The following is a 15,660-nucleotide window of genomic DNA, read 5'->3' on the forward strand; positions in this document are numbered from 1 at the left end:
CAAGAGGAGCTGTTGGGAGCTCCTAAGACAAACCTTCATGTTCAGGCAGTGGATCGAGACCTGTCCAGCTGCACAGCTCAGAGTTACAGTCCTTCTTTCTAAGTGAAGCTGCTGTTCTTCAGCCACAACTTGCTGTGTAAACCCTCTTACTCTGCTCTGCTGGAAAACAAAACAAGATGACACAAGGGTGGTTAGAAGGTGTGGGAGCTGTTATCTACTTTGAAGCAGCTTTATGGCAGCGTAACTGCTACAGGTCCACACTAAATCAACCCCTCTTTCAATAAAGAAAAAAATGTTAGTTGCCTTTGTGTACAGAGGTGAGCCCTTGGAAACGGGCTGTGCTAATGGAGATAATCACTGGATCTGAGTGCTTGGGTGAACCCACACCGTTGATATTGATCATGGACAGGTGCAGACTCAGTCCAAGAGATTACAGGGATGGAACCCAAAGTGAGCTGAACCCCTCTGCCCACCTTCTCTGAAAATTCAAGTCACAATGCCATGATTTAAAAGGCACTGCGGGATGCATGCTTTATTCACAACTGTTCTAGACTTTTAAAGAACATGTACCTTAAGCACTGGAAACTTCATCAAAATACAAAAGAAAAACAGAAAACTGAAACATGGCGTACTGGAGGAGGGCAGTAAAAATACATTTAGGACAAAGCAGCCCGCAAATCCCCTAAATGAAATGCACTTAATCAAGCCAGTTGTCCTCCTTTCCCTGCAGCACATCTCCTCATGTACCTGAGAGAAACAGCCTGTGTGAGTGCACGAAAGATTTATCAGTGTCGGTCAGGCGTGCGAGCGCAGCTCTGAGCCCGGGGAACCCACGGCAGCCTCTACCTGAGACCGAACCCATCACCCTCGCGTTCCTGCGGCGTTTTGGGGGGAGCGGGCCGCGGGGAGAGGCATGCGGCTCCAGCGGGATTATCCCGATTTGTGCTCCTTCGGGACGCCTCTCCAGAGGCGCGAATCCCCTTCCCGCCGCTCTCCCGGCGGGGCCGAGGGGAGGAACCACCTGCAGCCCCCTGTGGGGCGGCCGCACCGGGCCCCGGGGGGAGGCCGGGCACAGGGCGGGCGGCAGCCCCGAGGGCAGCAGGGACACAGCCGCAGGGACACAGCCGCAGGGACACAGCCGCCGGCCCCGCCCGCCGGTCCCTCAGTCCCGGGGCGCTGGGGCTCCGCCCGCCGGTCCCTCAGGCCCGGGGCGCTGGGGCTCCGCCCGCCGGTCCCTCAGGCCCGGGGCGCTGGGGCTCCGCCCGCGCTGACGCGGAGGGCGGGCCGGGGGCGGGCCGGGGGCGGGAGGGATGGAGCCGCACTGAGGCGAAGCGGGGCCGGGGCGCAGCGCGGGCGGCGGCGCCTCCTCGTCCCCACGGCAGCATGGAGGCGGCCGCGGGAGCGGCGGCCGAGCCGGCGGCATGGGCGGCAGAGCCCTTCGCGGAGCCGGAGCCGGGCTCGGAGGAGCTGGAGGCGGGCGGCGCGCTGGACCGCGTCCTGAGGGAGTCGGTCTGCCAGCAGCAGGGCTGGGTCCGCGTCTATGGTGAGGGGCGCCGGGGCGGGGAGCGGCGGAAAACTTCCCGGCCCCAACTTCTCTCTCCCCCTTTCTTTCTCTCCCAGCTGCCGGAGGTTCCCCGCGGCTCCTTGCGGCTCCCCTCCCCGGGCCGTTCCCGGAGCCCCGCTCGCCCCGCGCCACGCCTTCCCCTCTCCCGAGGTGCGGGATGCTCCCCGCTCTTGGGATCCGCGGCCAAGGCTTTTGTGTGCCCGGCCGCAGGACGTGTGCCCGGGATGCCGGTGCCGGCAGGGCTGAGCGCTCCCGGCTCTGATGAGTATTAATGAGCCGCTAAAGGCCTGGGAGGTGCTGATACGGCGGGTCCCGTCGCCCCAGACTTACTGGTCTGTGTTAAACTGGCACCTTTGTAATTTATAAAAAGGATGTTAAGATCTTCAGCAGTGCAGGACGCGGGGTTGTTTCCCCTTCTTTGTCAAACTCTCCCTGGTATGTAACCTTTTAAAATTAGCTTGATTTATGTGGCCGGGCCTCTGGTTTGTTTAGGCTCCCAGCTGAAGTGCAGTCGGATTTAATCACTCCATCGGCACCTAAACAGGGGAAATTCTATTTTATCTTTTCCTTGTCTCTCCCTCTTGTTTGTCTTGGTAATCTAAGGATAATCACTCCCACGTTTCACAGTGAGGAGCGCTGCAGGCATTATTTTGTATTCCCTCCTGTAACAAATTTGATGGTCCAGCCTGGAAAAGACACCGGTCGTGGTGTGTGCACATGTTACCTTTGTCTGATATTATTACTGTTGCCCCTTCCCTGGAAGTGTTCAAGGCCGGGTTGGATGGAGCTTGGAGCAGCCTGGACTAGCGGAGGCTGTCCCTGACCATGGCAGGGTTAAGGTCCCTTCCAACCCAAACCATTCCATGTTTCTATGGTTATGGAGAACCTGTGAAAACACTTTTTTATTGGTACTTCTTAACATGTCTTATGCTGGTGATTGTCCCTTTCGTCTTCCTCCACCGTCCCGAATCCCATTAAGATTCTCCGGGTTTTCCCTGTTCTGTAAAACTAGAAGCAAATGCTCTCTGTTACCCATGTCATTGATCTGTTACTGGTTGTGCTATTCCTGAAACACAACAATGACATGAATAAGTTATCTGCAAGAACTCTGCTGCATTTCTTGGCTGATGGCAGGTAATTATTGTGAGTACCACTACCCTGAGCCTTCACACATATCAAATGAGGAAGATCAGGCTGCAGGTTTTCTAGATAGCGTGGTCACAAATAAACCTTTGTGTTTATTTTGGAAGCTTGAAAAGCTGGTGCAGTGGGATGAGGTTGTCTGTCTCCTTTCTGTCTGGTACATCAATGAACAAAGTTATATTTAGCACAATTAATTGTAATAGAAGTTTGGGATTTTTAGTAGGTTCCACTGTGTTTAGCTTGCTACTTCTTGCCTACCTTGCTTTCGTTAATCCCAGCCTAGAGCTGAGACTATAAAATGCAGCCTTATGCAAAAATATCTCTATGCTGTTGTCGAAAGGAGTTCCAAAGAAAGCAGTTTGCCTTCAGATTGTTTGTTTGTTGGGAATACTTTCTAAAGGTAAAATGAGAATGTACTTAAGAAGAGGATGTCTGGCACCAGCCTATCTGATTGTTACCCCAGGTTGTATCTTCCATGAGTGGAAGCAGGAATGTGGTTTCAAAATTAGCCACAGTGAGGAACATTGCTTGTTGATAAAGTCATACGTTGTGATGTGCCTGTAGTTTGGCATTAACGTGTAGATAAATGGGGAAAAATTCACTGTTACAGTGCCCAGCTAGCTCACAGGCTATAAAAATCAGCACGCACTTCAAGTACATAAAAATACATCTCGTAGCCCAAGGACAATAACTAATTATTCCTAGTCTATGTTTAAAAACAACTCATTATCCCTCTCCCTCACAAAGAATCTGATGTGGTAGTGTCTTCTCTCCTTCCCTAAGAAATTGCAATCGGATTAGCTAGTATTTGTTTGTTTCCTCCTGCTTATTAGCCCTTTTTTTTTCCTTGCATGAGCACATCTGGAGAAGTTTGCAGACAATGAATCAAGCTGAAACTGTGCCATGTTTGTGCACAGCTAAATATGGGTTACAAACCTATGAGTGACAAGTGTTATTCATAGGATTAAAAGTAAAGCCTTGCACAGTTGTTTTAGGAACCACAGCAGCATAGCGTAAGAAAACAGGAGCAGAAAGCTTAGCCTTATTGTCTGTATTGTCTGATAAACAATGAGAACACTAACACTAATTATTTCACCATGAGTGGCTGGGGGAGGGAAGGAATATCGAGCACATGAAAAGTGGAGAAGTGTTTTCTGGCATGGCAAGAAATACAGCTTTTGATGTCACTGCATTTCTTTTCCACGTGTCTCTGTGAACGTGAACTGCTATGTAGGGGAGTTGTTCCAAATGAAAGGTGACTGTCTGAAAAGCATCCCTAGCCGTGGAAACATGTATTTTAAAGAAAAAGAGCTCAGCAGCCACTTAGAGACAGACAGCTGTTTATTTCTGTGCCTCCCTACTTGGCAGTGGTGTGCCATCCACTCTGTCTCTGTCCAAAGAAGTAATTACTGCTATGAGGGGAGCTGGTCTGGTTGCAGAGCCTGTAAACCTTCATCTGTTAGCACAGAGAAAAGAATTTAGCAGTAGAGTCCCATCATTGCTGGTCTCTGCGGCTTGCCAGCAGAATGACAGTGATGTGAATACAGTAGGACTTTACAATGTCTGGGATGTGATTTCAGTGTGACACTGAGGTCTTGTCTGACTTCACTACGAGATCTAAATCACAGTCTGGCTATTTTTGCATTTCCTGCCTTAGCTGCACTAGTTCCAAGGGTGGCTGTTTCATTCTGCGTTCTGGAGGTTCAGCAGCTTCTGCTTAAGTGAATTAGCCAAGGCATTATCATGGAAATACAATTTCCTTACCCATGGACGGAGTTTGAAATATAATTAGTTTCCTCTAACCTGATGTTTGAATAGTGGACAGGAGCAGCAGATTTGCTTGTCAGAGTGATAGGTTTAATTGCTCATGAAACACAAATCATGTGAGTGCTGTTAGATGATGTTTCCAAGAACTGGTTTTGACACACAACTAATGTTTCTGTAAAAGATGTATCGACGTGTTCTGGGTGATGGCTTCCATTCAGACTCGTGGCATGTGTACAAGGGGTAGGAGGGGGGAGGTGTCTTGCCTGGATTAATGCTATGATTTCCCCCTGACTCTCTAAAAGTGATAACTGACTTTTGAAAGCATCCACCCATGTTTCAAGGTCTTTTTTTTCCACTCTTTGAAACAGGTTTTGTGAGGAGGAGGCAGGGCGATAACTGAACAGCATTTTTTGCTAACTCTGGAAACAGAGCAATTACATTGCCTGGTGTGGCTGACTGAACATCCATGGATTTTGCAGGAATGAGTTCTAAAGCCAGCATCACAGCATTGGTGTTAAATGTTGCATGTGATGGGGGTAGCATCGGTTTTTGCCTGATGTACAGTCTGTGTCTAAACAGGTGGCAAACTTCTGTGGTGGGATTGTCAGATTCATTGATGATGTGCCTGCTCTGGGCTCACTGCAAAAGGTCCTGTGCTAAAGCTGCAAAAGAAGAGTTGCTGAAATAGGTAAAAAATAGCACAGGGAAGAGTCTATTCTTGAGTGCTCATCCTGTGAACAGACATTGTTGCTCTTGGGCCTTATCAGGACTAGTAAATGTCTTTCTCTTTTAGCAGCAGTGCTAAAAGATGACGGTAGTTGTACAAACTCGAGTGCAGATAGGCTGTGGACTCTCTCATCACCTTGTCCTCTAATCCTGCAGGCAGTCTGGAGACATTCCTCATGGCTGGAATGACCCTCCTCGCCCCCCCTTTCTCCTGGCAAGAAGGGGAAGGCTCTTCAAGCTTAGGCTGGAAGGGCTCCATGCCTTTTCATGGGTATCAATCTGCAGACAGAGCTTCATTGGCTCTAACTCCAGAAAAAGCCCTGGTCCCTGAGCAACCAGGTAGAAACATCTCTTGGCTGCCTCAAACCTGAGTTCCAGGCTTTTAAGTATTGGCCCTCAGAAAATACCAGACTCATGCACAGGACTGGAGCCACAGTAATGTACGTGGTGTCATGTGGAGATTAAAACATACCTGTGGCTTGGGCACTGAGCAGAAGCATCTTCTAATCATGTGAAATTCAGTTCAAAAGCCTGGTTTCTGTGAGCTTTCCGTTCCAGCAATTCGCTGACTGCCTTGCTCAGCTCTTTTATATCAGTGATTTTAACTGTTCCGAGGAGTTTCTGATTCTTTACAGCCTGCCTCGCTATGACTTTGTAAGTAGCTTTTTATAGCTACCTTTTCTTTTTATATTCTTGTTTTATTCCACTGTTTGCAGTCGCATCTAAAAACGCAAAGATTATCCGTCTCCTAACCATCTTGCTTTGGATGCGTACCAGCAGGCTTTGGTAACGAGTAGCATCTTGTTGTCAGCACATCCTTTCCTTCCAGCCCTGCTCATGCTGCTGGCCGGCTTTTTTTGCGAGATGTGCGTGCGGGGCTGGGGGCTGTGGGCCGCCCCCCGGCCTCCACCCGAGCCCGAGGACATCCCACCAGGTGGCGGCATCTTCATTGCGGTGCTGCAGGACCTGGCCAGGATGCCCGAAACACGGCGTGGAGGGGGATCCCGTCCTCTCCGCTTCCAAACCTTATCGCTCACCTCCAGAAGCTCAGTTACAAAGTACTCTAGAGGCCGTCTAACAGGGGGGAGGTGAGGACGGTGTAGTTAATGTAAAGACAAAAAAAAAACCCCTTGTAGCCAGGCAGCGAGGCAATCTGATAGGTGAGATGGCTGTTACTGAGAGTTTTCTCCTCCTTGAGACATGTGCCGAGAGTCAGCTGGGCTGGGGTTTGTACACTGCTGCCTTTCTGAGTGGGTATGGAGCTGCAGTTCCTTGCACGAGAACATTTGCTTTTAGGAAGGACTTAACAGGAGATAAGGTGAAGGTGCAGCTGAGACCCTTGGAAAGCTGAACGGGAGCTGGAAAGCTGCACGGTGTCTGTGCAGCCAGTGTTGTTTGGAGAGGAGAGAAGGTCAGTGCTCACCAGCATTTCTTTCCCTTCTGATCAATAGGCTTATTTTTAACTCGCCCAGAAAGTTGGTGCAAAAGCAGGCTTGGAAGATAAACCTTGTTGGGCCGGGAAATGTCATTTCCTGAGTATTTGGACAATGCCTGCTGTGGTGATATTTGACCTTACCGTAGCCTTCAGGTACCAAATGAGGGACAGACGTTGAATACCGACAGCATAAAGCTTTTGTTGGTTTTGTTGAGATGATAAGTAACAATGCATTTTAGTCGGAGCCCCATTGTAAGAGGCAGAGTTTAATCAAAACCAAGGTTTTAGGTGACTGCGTTTGCTGCAGATGAAAAACAGTCGAGTGCTGTGGGCTGAAATGCTGCTTTTCCTTGCCAGCCAGCAGCAGGGAATATCAAAAGATGAGTGAAGTGCTCTTACAGGTGATCTGCTCATGCCTGCTCTATGACAGCTCCTCTAATAGCCCTTTTTGGCTCCAGGGAATTCTTACAAGCATGCAGGGGGTGGTTGATGGATCCTCATTCTCCTGTGCATTGGCAGAGGTGACTTGGAGTGGAGCTGAGGGCTGGACACAGCCTCCTTGGTTGCTTTACTCCAAAATCTTATTGCAGAATCAGCCCTTTGACACTAAGGGGCTTATTTGCTCTTTAACAGGCTGATTTGCTCTGTTTGCCTTTCCTCTTTTTAAGGAACACTTACATTTATACATAAATGACAGGAATTTATACATAAATGAAGTTTTAAATTTTTTGAGGGGAAGTTTTAGCTGGACTCCTTCAGCTGGCTGTGTTGTTGCAAGTGTTGCCTAGGTTACTAATTTATTAAGTCACCTAAATATTTGGAGGCGTCAACAATACTGGAGTATGCTGGGGAAAATGAGGATGACATTATTTTAAAACACTGATTTCCTGACTCCTGTGTTTCAGTCACACGATTTATCTCTGGCTGAACATTTTCATGTGGTGCTGTTTCCTATTTTTAAACAATAGGGGAAAAAGGGAAGATAAGAAGAGCATAACTGTGACCTGTTGACTTATTATGAGATCATGGATTCCTTTTAACTGATATTTATAGATTTTTATAAAAAATAGCTGAGACTTCAGTATTTTCTGACATACACGCCTTTTTAGCCTCAGGGTCAGAAGTTAAGCTCTCATCTGAATTCTTTGGAAGTCCTCTGTGAAGACACAGAGTAATCATGGAAATACAAATTGCATCTGCAAGGAAAGTAACCAAGTGAAAAGAAATATTGCTTCATTTTGGTTTGTAAAATTCTCTCAAAGCCCTTTGTGTGTTTTGACACTCTCCTATCTCAGAAAGCCTTTATAAAAGTGATCAGGAGGGAATAACATTTGTTAATTCTCTTTAATAAGGTTTTGAAAGGTCACAAAAATGTAGAAAGGCTCTTTTCCAAGAGTCAGGATTATTTTTAATTGTAAAGCAAGTTGGAGCCGTGCAAGTAATGAGCTCTTGGAAGTTAAGGGGTCTTTGCACTTAAGTAAATGTAAAACCAAGTTCTGGATTTAGGTACTTTATTATCTAAAAGGATTTTTTTTTCCAACTGGGAATACCCCATTAGAAATTAGCTCTTACACTGCAAGCACTGGCAGGCACTTAGTTAAACACATTAATTCTGCAAACTGTGGGAAAACGACACCCATTTCAGCAGATGTGCGATGCGTCTGGTGTGGATTTGCATAAGAATGCATATGCTTCTCTGTGAGTTTCTGGCTTGATTAAAACTTGCAGGCACCTTTTTTCTTCCTCTAGTGCTGTGTCTGCATTCTTGGATGTTAATGGTTTAATCGAAAATACCCCGGGTTTTTCTGTCTTAAGATAATTCATTTTATTTACACAGTGCTGCACTGTAAATGTGCTTGGTGCCCTATAGACAGAAGCTGCTTTGCTTGTCTTTTAGAATTTGTAGCCAGGAGAAGAGAATAAAGGATATAGCAAACATGAAAAATAGGAAAGTGGACGGAGGATTACACGGTGGAGTATCAGGAGTTGGGAGGGGATTGTGTGTATTCAGTCCCCGCTTCCAAGGAGGTGTGGGAATGGAAATCGGTGCTGTGATGAGAGCAAGAGAAGTGTTGAGGAATCGGTGACTAAAAATGATCTCAGACTTAATCCCTGCCGGTGTTAGGCTTTCACAGTAACAGTCCAAGAGATTCAGCAGAAGCTCTTCACCTCGGTCCTGTTCTCAATCCGGATGGCAGAAAAGAGCATGGAAAATTCCTTCAGGTTGACTCTAGATACTGTACCATTCAATCTGAGAAAACTTTTTCAACTCTAGTAGCAGGCAATTGATGCAAGGTAGTGGGAGGCAGGGTATTGAAAAAAGGAATATTACTTGGATTTTGACTTGAAATTTCCAACAAGGAGACAAAACTTCCTAGGAATAAACATTTTGTGTCCACTGTATCTATGTAACATGATGTAACAAGCGCCGGATGCCCACTACCACCTTCTGGGGCTTCGGGAGAAGATGTTTTGTGTTGGGAAAGGGAGCGAACTTAAAGCAGCAGGGTCTGTGGGCCAGGCACCGCCTGGCAGTGAGCCAAACTGCACCAACAACAGCTTGTTCTCCTGAGAGAGCTCTGATGTTCCCCAGGCCTGGAATAGCCGTCGTCAGGGTTAGGCTGAGTAAGTTGGAAAGCCTGGAAATTCTTGACGCATCCGCTTTTTGGGAGATCCCTCAGAGAGGAACTCCAAGTTACTACATGGAATATAACAGTGTAGCTAAATTTCTCCTCTTGGGATATACATCATCCTTTGCTAGTAAGGGCTTGGAGGAAATACAGGTGGGTTTGGCACTTCTGGAGAGATTTCTACTCCACGTTTGATACTTGCATGACAGAGTTAAAAACCTGCTTGCTTTTTTCAGGATCTCATTACTTGAGTCAGTGGATTGGCTTGAGATAAGCAGAGGTAATTCACACCCTCATTTAGCTGACTCTTTAGTGCACTGATACTGGTCTCAACAAGATAGGGGACAGATGCTGCACTACTCAGCACTATGTGTGCTATGAGGGTTCCAGGAAAATGTGTGCAAAGCAGCAGTGGCTGGGAGGGCTGAATGCAGTCCTTGAATCTCATTTAGAAATTAAATGGTCACTTTGCTTCAGTTTTCTGTTCCATTTTGTCTTGACAAATGGTGACTGCTTTATTAACAAATCCATCAGGGTTAAAGGAGGAAGGATCAGTTTCACTTATTTGTACCATTCATTGCCTTGCTGTGTGAGTGCATCCAAAGCATTCGTGGTTTTATTTGAGAGGGCTGCCCTGAGCTGAGGTGAGGAAATGAGGCACAAATAGGTCAGATAACTTGTCCAAGGACATACAAGAAACTTGGCAACAGAAGCCAAATCTCCTGAGACACCTTCAGGGCTTTGCTTGTATGCCTCGGGTTGCACTGCTTTGTGTTTGGGGTGCCTCTAAGCCTGCTGCTTTACTTGGATCCTCTGTAACTATTAATACTCCTCTCAAATACCCTATTAGCTGTCAAATCTGTAAGCCAGCAGGGCAAGATGCTCTCAGAGGGGGAGACTTTCATTCAGGTGATTACATCTGCTTGCTCCCTTTTTTTTTTTTTTTTTTTTTTTTTTTTTTTTTTTTTTTTCTTTTTTTTTTCTTTTTTTTTTTTTTCCCTCCAACTCCCCACGAAGCCAAAGGTAAAGTTTTGTTGACCTTCATAATGGAATAAACTTGCCTCATTACAGTGATAGCAGGCTGGACCCCTGGTATGAAGGTGTCGGCTAGCCAGTGTTCATTAGCTTTTCATCACTAGAGTGGTGCCTAAATCATTCATTTCAGGTAGGTCACTCTTCACTGCTGACTGGGGGAAGAAAATATATCACTGATCAAAACTGGAAAACCAAAGAACAGTGGTTAAACCACTTTGAGCTCCATCATCCTTCCCGTGGCGTTTGGGCCCCACTGCCAGTGTGTAACACAGGTTTGGTTGGCTTTGCCAGCACTTGACTGATCCATAGTGGTTTTCCACGTTAGTTAGGTACTTTATCTTAGGAGTTCAGTGCAGTGCAAGCTCTAGGAAAGAGGAGATAAAATGCTTCCTGAAAAGGTGTTTATTTACATTATGAGGTTATACCTCAAGCTGTACAGACAAACTGCTGCCTTTGCTGTGTTTCCTACTTGCTTAAATATTCTGGAACACGTACATCACGCACCTAAAACATAACGTGTTTCTTTTCCCTAACACTTGCTAGGAAGTCACTAGACTTCCTCATCAAATAATACTAAGTATTTTCTATTTTGAGGTATGTTTCTATAATTATTTTCCATCTTTTTTTTTTGTTCAGGATGGTGGGTAGTTGATAGATATCCTGGAAAATAAGTCAGGAAAGAAAGCAACATCCTTCTAAACCAGGTGTGAGAAGATTTATCTTCTAAAGGGCATTGGTTTATGGGGTCCCTTTCTCTCTTGCTCTCTGGAAGCACTTGCTTAGGATGTCAGTGAGGTGTGGGGTGATTGATTACCCTGTTGAATGGATTTCATAGGGTCCTTCCTTAACTCCTTCCATTAGCTAAGGCCTTGCCCACTGAAGTTTTCAAATAGCCTCAACTCCCTAGAGATAATGAGTTTTATATCCCATATAGTGAAGTAGCAAAAAAAGTTTTATGGTCTCGCCATAAATATTTATGTCAGTTTGCTTTCACATACCCTTGGCTAGCAGCTCCACTGCTTAAAGAAGCTCCTGTAGTTGCTCACATCCAGTTCTGTAAGTACTGTCAGAGCACTGTGAACTGAGGCAATTTCCAATTCAAGTCTCCTCATTTTGATTCCAGTGGTTGCTAATTTCTCAATTTATAGCCATTAAATCATTATAACCATTAAATCAAATTAGGAAGAAAGACTTTTTTTTTTTTTGTCAGCCTAGAGAGTTAAGCATTAGTTAAGCAGGAAGTTAAGCATTTTCTGCTCTAATTTCTTTTTTTCTAATTTTTTTTTTTTACTTACTAATAGGGAAGTCAGGAATGTGAAGTAAACAGCCTCTGTTTGCAGAAATGATGAATGTGTGGGATAAAAGGCGGGATGATAAGAAGGAAGCAAATATTTTTTTTTATTCCAGACCAGTGCTGTAAATGGGGAATTTGCATGTTGTAAAAGTCAAAATATGTCTGAAATTTTGCTGGAAAAAAATTTGAGAGGAATGCAGTAATAAGAGTTAAAAACCTGTGTGGTATGAAAGGGCATTAATCTTTGCAATTCTGGCAGAACTTGCTTTCTGCTATTTTATTTTGTCAGAATACATTGCTCTTTCTGTGTTCAAAACTAGAAAAGGATGAAAATACAAAACTGTCTAAAAATGCAGTATGTCTGTCAATGATAAATATATGTTTGCTGTAAGAGCAGCATTCACCTGAATCATCATGTCTCAAATTTATCTGGATCCTGACTTCAGCAGGATGTTTGCCCAGTTATCTCAAATTGTACATTTTTGGTAGTTTGGGTTTAATGGCTCTCCTGGCACCTTTAACTTGCTGCTTCTATAGAATGGTGATGTAATGCTGGTCATCTGTAATTATTACATATGTGAGCCAGTAAGCAACTGTGAATTAGACATAAGCAGCTAGAAGGAGGCTTTCTCCTTAGTCCTATATTTTGACTTACACATTTTTATTAAAATAGATTATAATCCCCGTCTTTATGAATAATTTGAAGAGCAATAGCTGTTAGTATCTAGAGACAGTAGCTGTTTTCCTTGCAGTGGTCCAAGGACTTCTCAGAATGGGCTGGAAACCAGACAGCCGGGGACACAGCAAGCGCTCTGGTAGGAGTTAAGGTGGTTTTCCCCTATGTTCCTATAAACAGGTGCCAAGAATTAAATCAACCTGCTTCTTCCGTGCTGAGAAAGTACTTGCTCTGACTACAGGTTACATTAGCTTTGATGTTTCACTTAATTCTGGAGAGAAAAAAGGTGAGAATGGACTGCTGGGCCCTAGTTTCTGTGTGTTCAGTCTGATGACCTTTTACAGCCATCTCTGTGGGATTACCACAGGTATCTGCTGGCCAGGCCATGAGATCTCTTGGCTGACTTATCCATCCCACTGTAAAACATAACCACCACGTCTGTTTGCAGATCAATTTCTACCTGGATGGCTTTAAAAATACCTTGGGAGGAATCTCGAATGAAAGCTATGGTGACAGAGGAGTGTTGGGAGGTTGATACCCAGCAACATAAATCTTTGCTGTCAAGACTGCTATTATTGTTGATGGAGTTCGCAAGGGTTGTCACGAGTTCAGTCTAAAGAGCATGTAATTAAGTTTAAAACTTAGAGTAGCTTTGCAGGAGACTTACAGAGGAAAAGCTGTAGTGTATCACTTGGAGTGTAGTTAATCTGTATCACCAGTTTTCCAGTTGAGATGTTCTAGCTGTAGTTCTGATTTCCATTTGTAATACCCACTCAATTCTATAGCTGACACAGTATCCCTCCCTGTTTTGTTTCCAGACTTTATTGATATGGCTTCTTTGTGACCTACTCACACCGCTTTAAGGTTGCTTTTTTCATTCCCTTCCAAAAGGAAGTGCCTTCCATGAGAAATGCTGGAAGCTCACTAGCCAGTTTTTAATTCTAGTAGTTGAAAACTTGGACCAGCCTGAGTGGCCTTCTGCTTACACCCAGGGCAGATGACCTGTCTGACTCTTGGCTTCTTTCCTTACCGAGTTGTGCTGCTGAACATTTTGAGACCCTGGAGCTGGGTGTTAGGAGAATTGGGGAAGGAAATGCCTGTGTTTCCTTGGAGCTCTCATTACTCATGATGGAACTGGCCAGTCCTGTGACTCTTAGGGCATTGTGTTGGCCTTTTGTCCTTGCAGTGGCCTGGTGTCATGTGCTTGTCACTTAAGCACTTGCAGAGCTGAAGGAAGCAACATCCCAGTAATTATTCCTTTTACTCATCTGGGATGTTCTTCATTTGTTGCTGCTCCTTGTGGTTTTCTCTGTAGTTTCCACTGGTGGTGATTCAGTTTGAGGCTGAGCTGTATCTCTCTTCAATTAGTGGTGCCTTTGCTCTCTATCTGGGGCAGGAGGTGTGTGTTTGGTGGACACTTTAAAAACAGTTAATGTGTTGCATATGTGCAGTTTTCAGCAGATACCTAACATTTAGCTAAGTCTTATGGGGGAATTAATACCTCATTGGAAAAAAAAAATAATTCACTCCTATAATTTCACAAAGAAGATGTAGCATTTGTAATCATCATCTTGTAAAACTGGCTGCTTTTCTCTCTGCTCCATTTCACTCAGGTGTCAAGTTGGTACAAACACTGGTTACCCAAAAGAAAAACCTACCCCAGTCCTTTTTCTGGAACCTTGGTGGCGTTTTGGTTTCCAGCAAAGAGTAGCCAGCTTTGTGTGTGTGTGTGTGTCTGTTATAAAATGAGCATGCTAATAATTTTAACTGCACAGTTTTTGCTTGGAACAGCAGTTCAAACCATGAGGGAAATTGGTTTTGTGTGGAATTTCATAAAGGAATTTCAACAAAGGTGACACTCAGCTCCCGTTAGGATCTGGAATTGAACTTGTCTTCACTCTTCTGGGGCTTGGTGCACAGTGCCCTTAATCCTCTTAGGAAAACCTTTACCAGAAGGTGAATGGAGAACTTGAACTAAAGAGATGTTCACCAGTGCTGCAGGTATTGGAGGAGAAACATGTTCTTGTAGCTCACTGCTGGAAGTCAAGAATCCTCATTGCCTTCCTTGTTGCCTTGTCTCTGACCAGCTGTGGGCTTGTGTGCTGGTATAAACATGAGGTGGGATTATGCTTGTAAATGGCATGCTGGAAGAGTCTGGGGGCTAAAAATACAGCTGAAAGTAACTGCAATGGAATAATTTGCCTCAAAAGGCAACCTCTGGCATTGTGCTGAGCGTTACCCGGGCTCTGAGGTTAAAGGAGCTGCATGTGATTGGGGAGAAAATGCAGAATTCAGCAAGTGTGGGGGTGCCAGCTGGAGCAACCCAGTGGTTTTCTGGGTACACCATCTATTTCTCCATGTTTCTTGCCAGCAGGATGCTGGGTGAAAGCAGAGTAGTGCTGTTTTTGTTGGAAGCAAGCTTGGTACAAGAGGCCATGCTGGTCCAGAGGCATGGCATGTGAAAGCTGTTAGTGGTTTGCAGCTTTTTAGGATGTTCTTTTTCTCTGGTTAAAATATCCAGCAAAGCAAGTGGAACATTGACACCCATGAGGTGACCCATAGGTACTGAGCTTCATACTTTGTGTTTTTTTTTTCTTTAATCTTTCCCTTCACCAGCATATAGGAAACAGTAATACAAATCTATTCCCCAACACATGCAGATGCATTTGTTGCTTGGAAGCTGAGCTGGGCAGGAACTCTGAATTATGAGCATCTGATTTCAGGGCTTTGACAATCTGCAATCTCCTTAATATTCTGATGAGCCACTGTGGGTATTACTCCTCTGTGGTTTTTTTCACATTTTTTTCTTGAAACTCATATTGCAATCTGAATGCTGTTGGTTTAGGATTAAAAGAGATGTTGGCTGGCTCTGTGCTTTGCACAATTTTCCTATGACTGCAGCAAGAGGGAGATGGATAGTATGATTTTTTTTTTTCCTCTGCAGTAGTACAAATGAAGCGTGAATTAGAAACAACTTTTAAAATTGAAGAGTTATCTCCTATTTATAATTGTGTCTCTCTAATACTACGAGTACCAAGGACCATAAATTATTCATGCAAGTGTCAGCAAATTCAGCATAAACACAACACACAATTGGGTATACAAGCATCATAAACTCACCCCAGGACAGCAAGGAAGGAATCCTCAGAATTTTTTTCTCAGGGAATCACAGCACTTCCAAGGAAAAAACTTTTTGTCCAAAGACACTTAGCAACTCTGCTCTGGATTCTCTCGCTGGAGTATCATTCCAGTTACAGCTTATCTTTAGAAATAACTGCAGGTTAATTTTAAAAGACATGTGTGTCTTAAGATGTAGCTTGCTTACCCAGATGGCAGTTAGATTCATCTTAACGGTAATGTAAATCTAGAGTAGCTCTCCAGCCTAAGGGC

The 15,660-nt window shown here is 44.9% G+C and overlaps 1 protein-coding gene across 3 annotated transcripts in view; it reads left to right on the plus strand.

The window, feature by feature from the left end:
- Window positions 1–1,294: 1,294 nt before the first annotated feature.
- Window positions 1,295–15,660, plus strand: part of RASAL2 (RAS protein activator like 2) — a 161,364-nt gene continuing 146,998 nt past the window's right edge. For 2 of the 3 annotated variants that reach the window (XM_066324718.1, XM_066324719.1), the window contains exon 1: window positions 1,373–1,543. In XM_066324718.1, the coding sequence (XP_066180815.1) occupies window positions 1,384–1,543 (160 nt within the window). In that variant the 5' untranslated portion in view covers window positions 1,373–1,383. Of the gene's footprint in view, window positions 1,544–15,660 lie in introns of all 3 variants that reach the window. The other variant, XM_066324721.1, reaches the window with a different exon arrangement.

The sequence above is a fragment of the Sylvia atricapilla genome, chromosome 9, assembly GCF_009819655.1.
Source record: "Sylvia atricapilla isolate bSylAtr1 chromosome 9, bSylAtr1.pri, whole genome shotgun sequence".
Lineage (NCBI taxonomy): Eukaryota > Metazoa > Chordata > Aves > Passeriformes > Sylviidae > Sylvia > Sylvia atricapilla.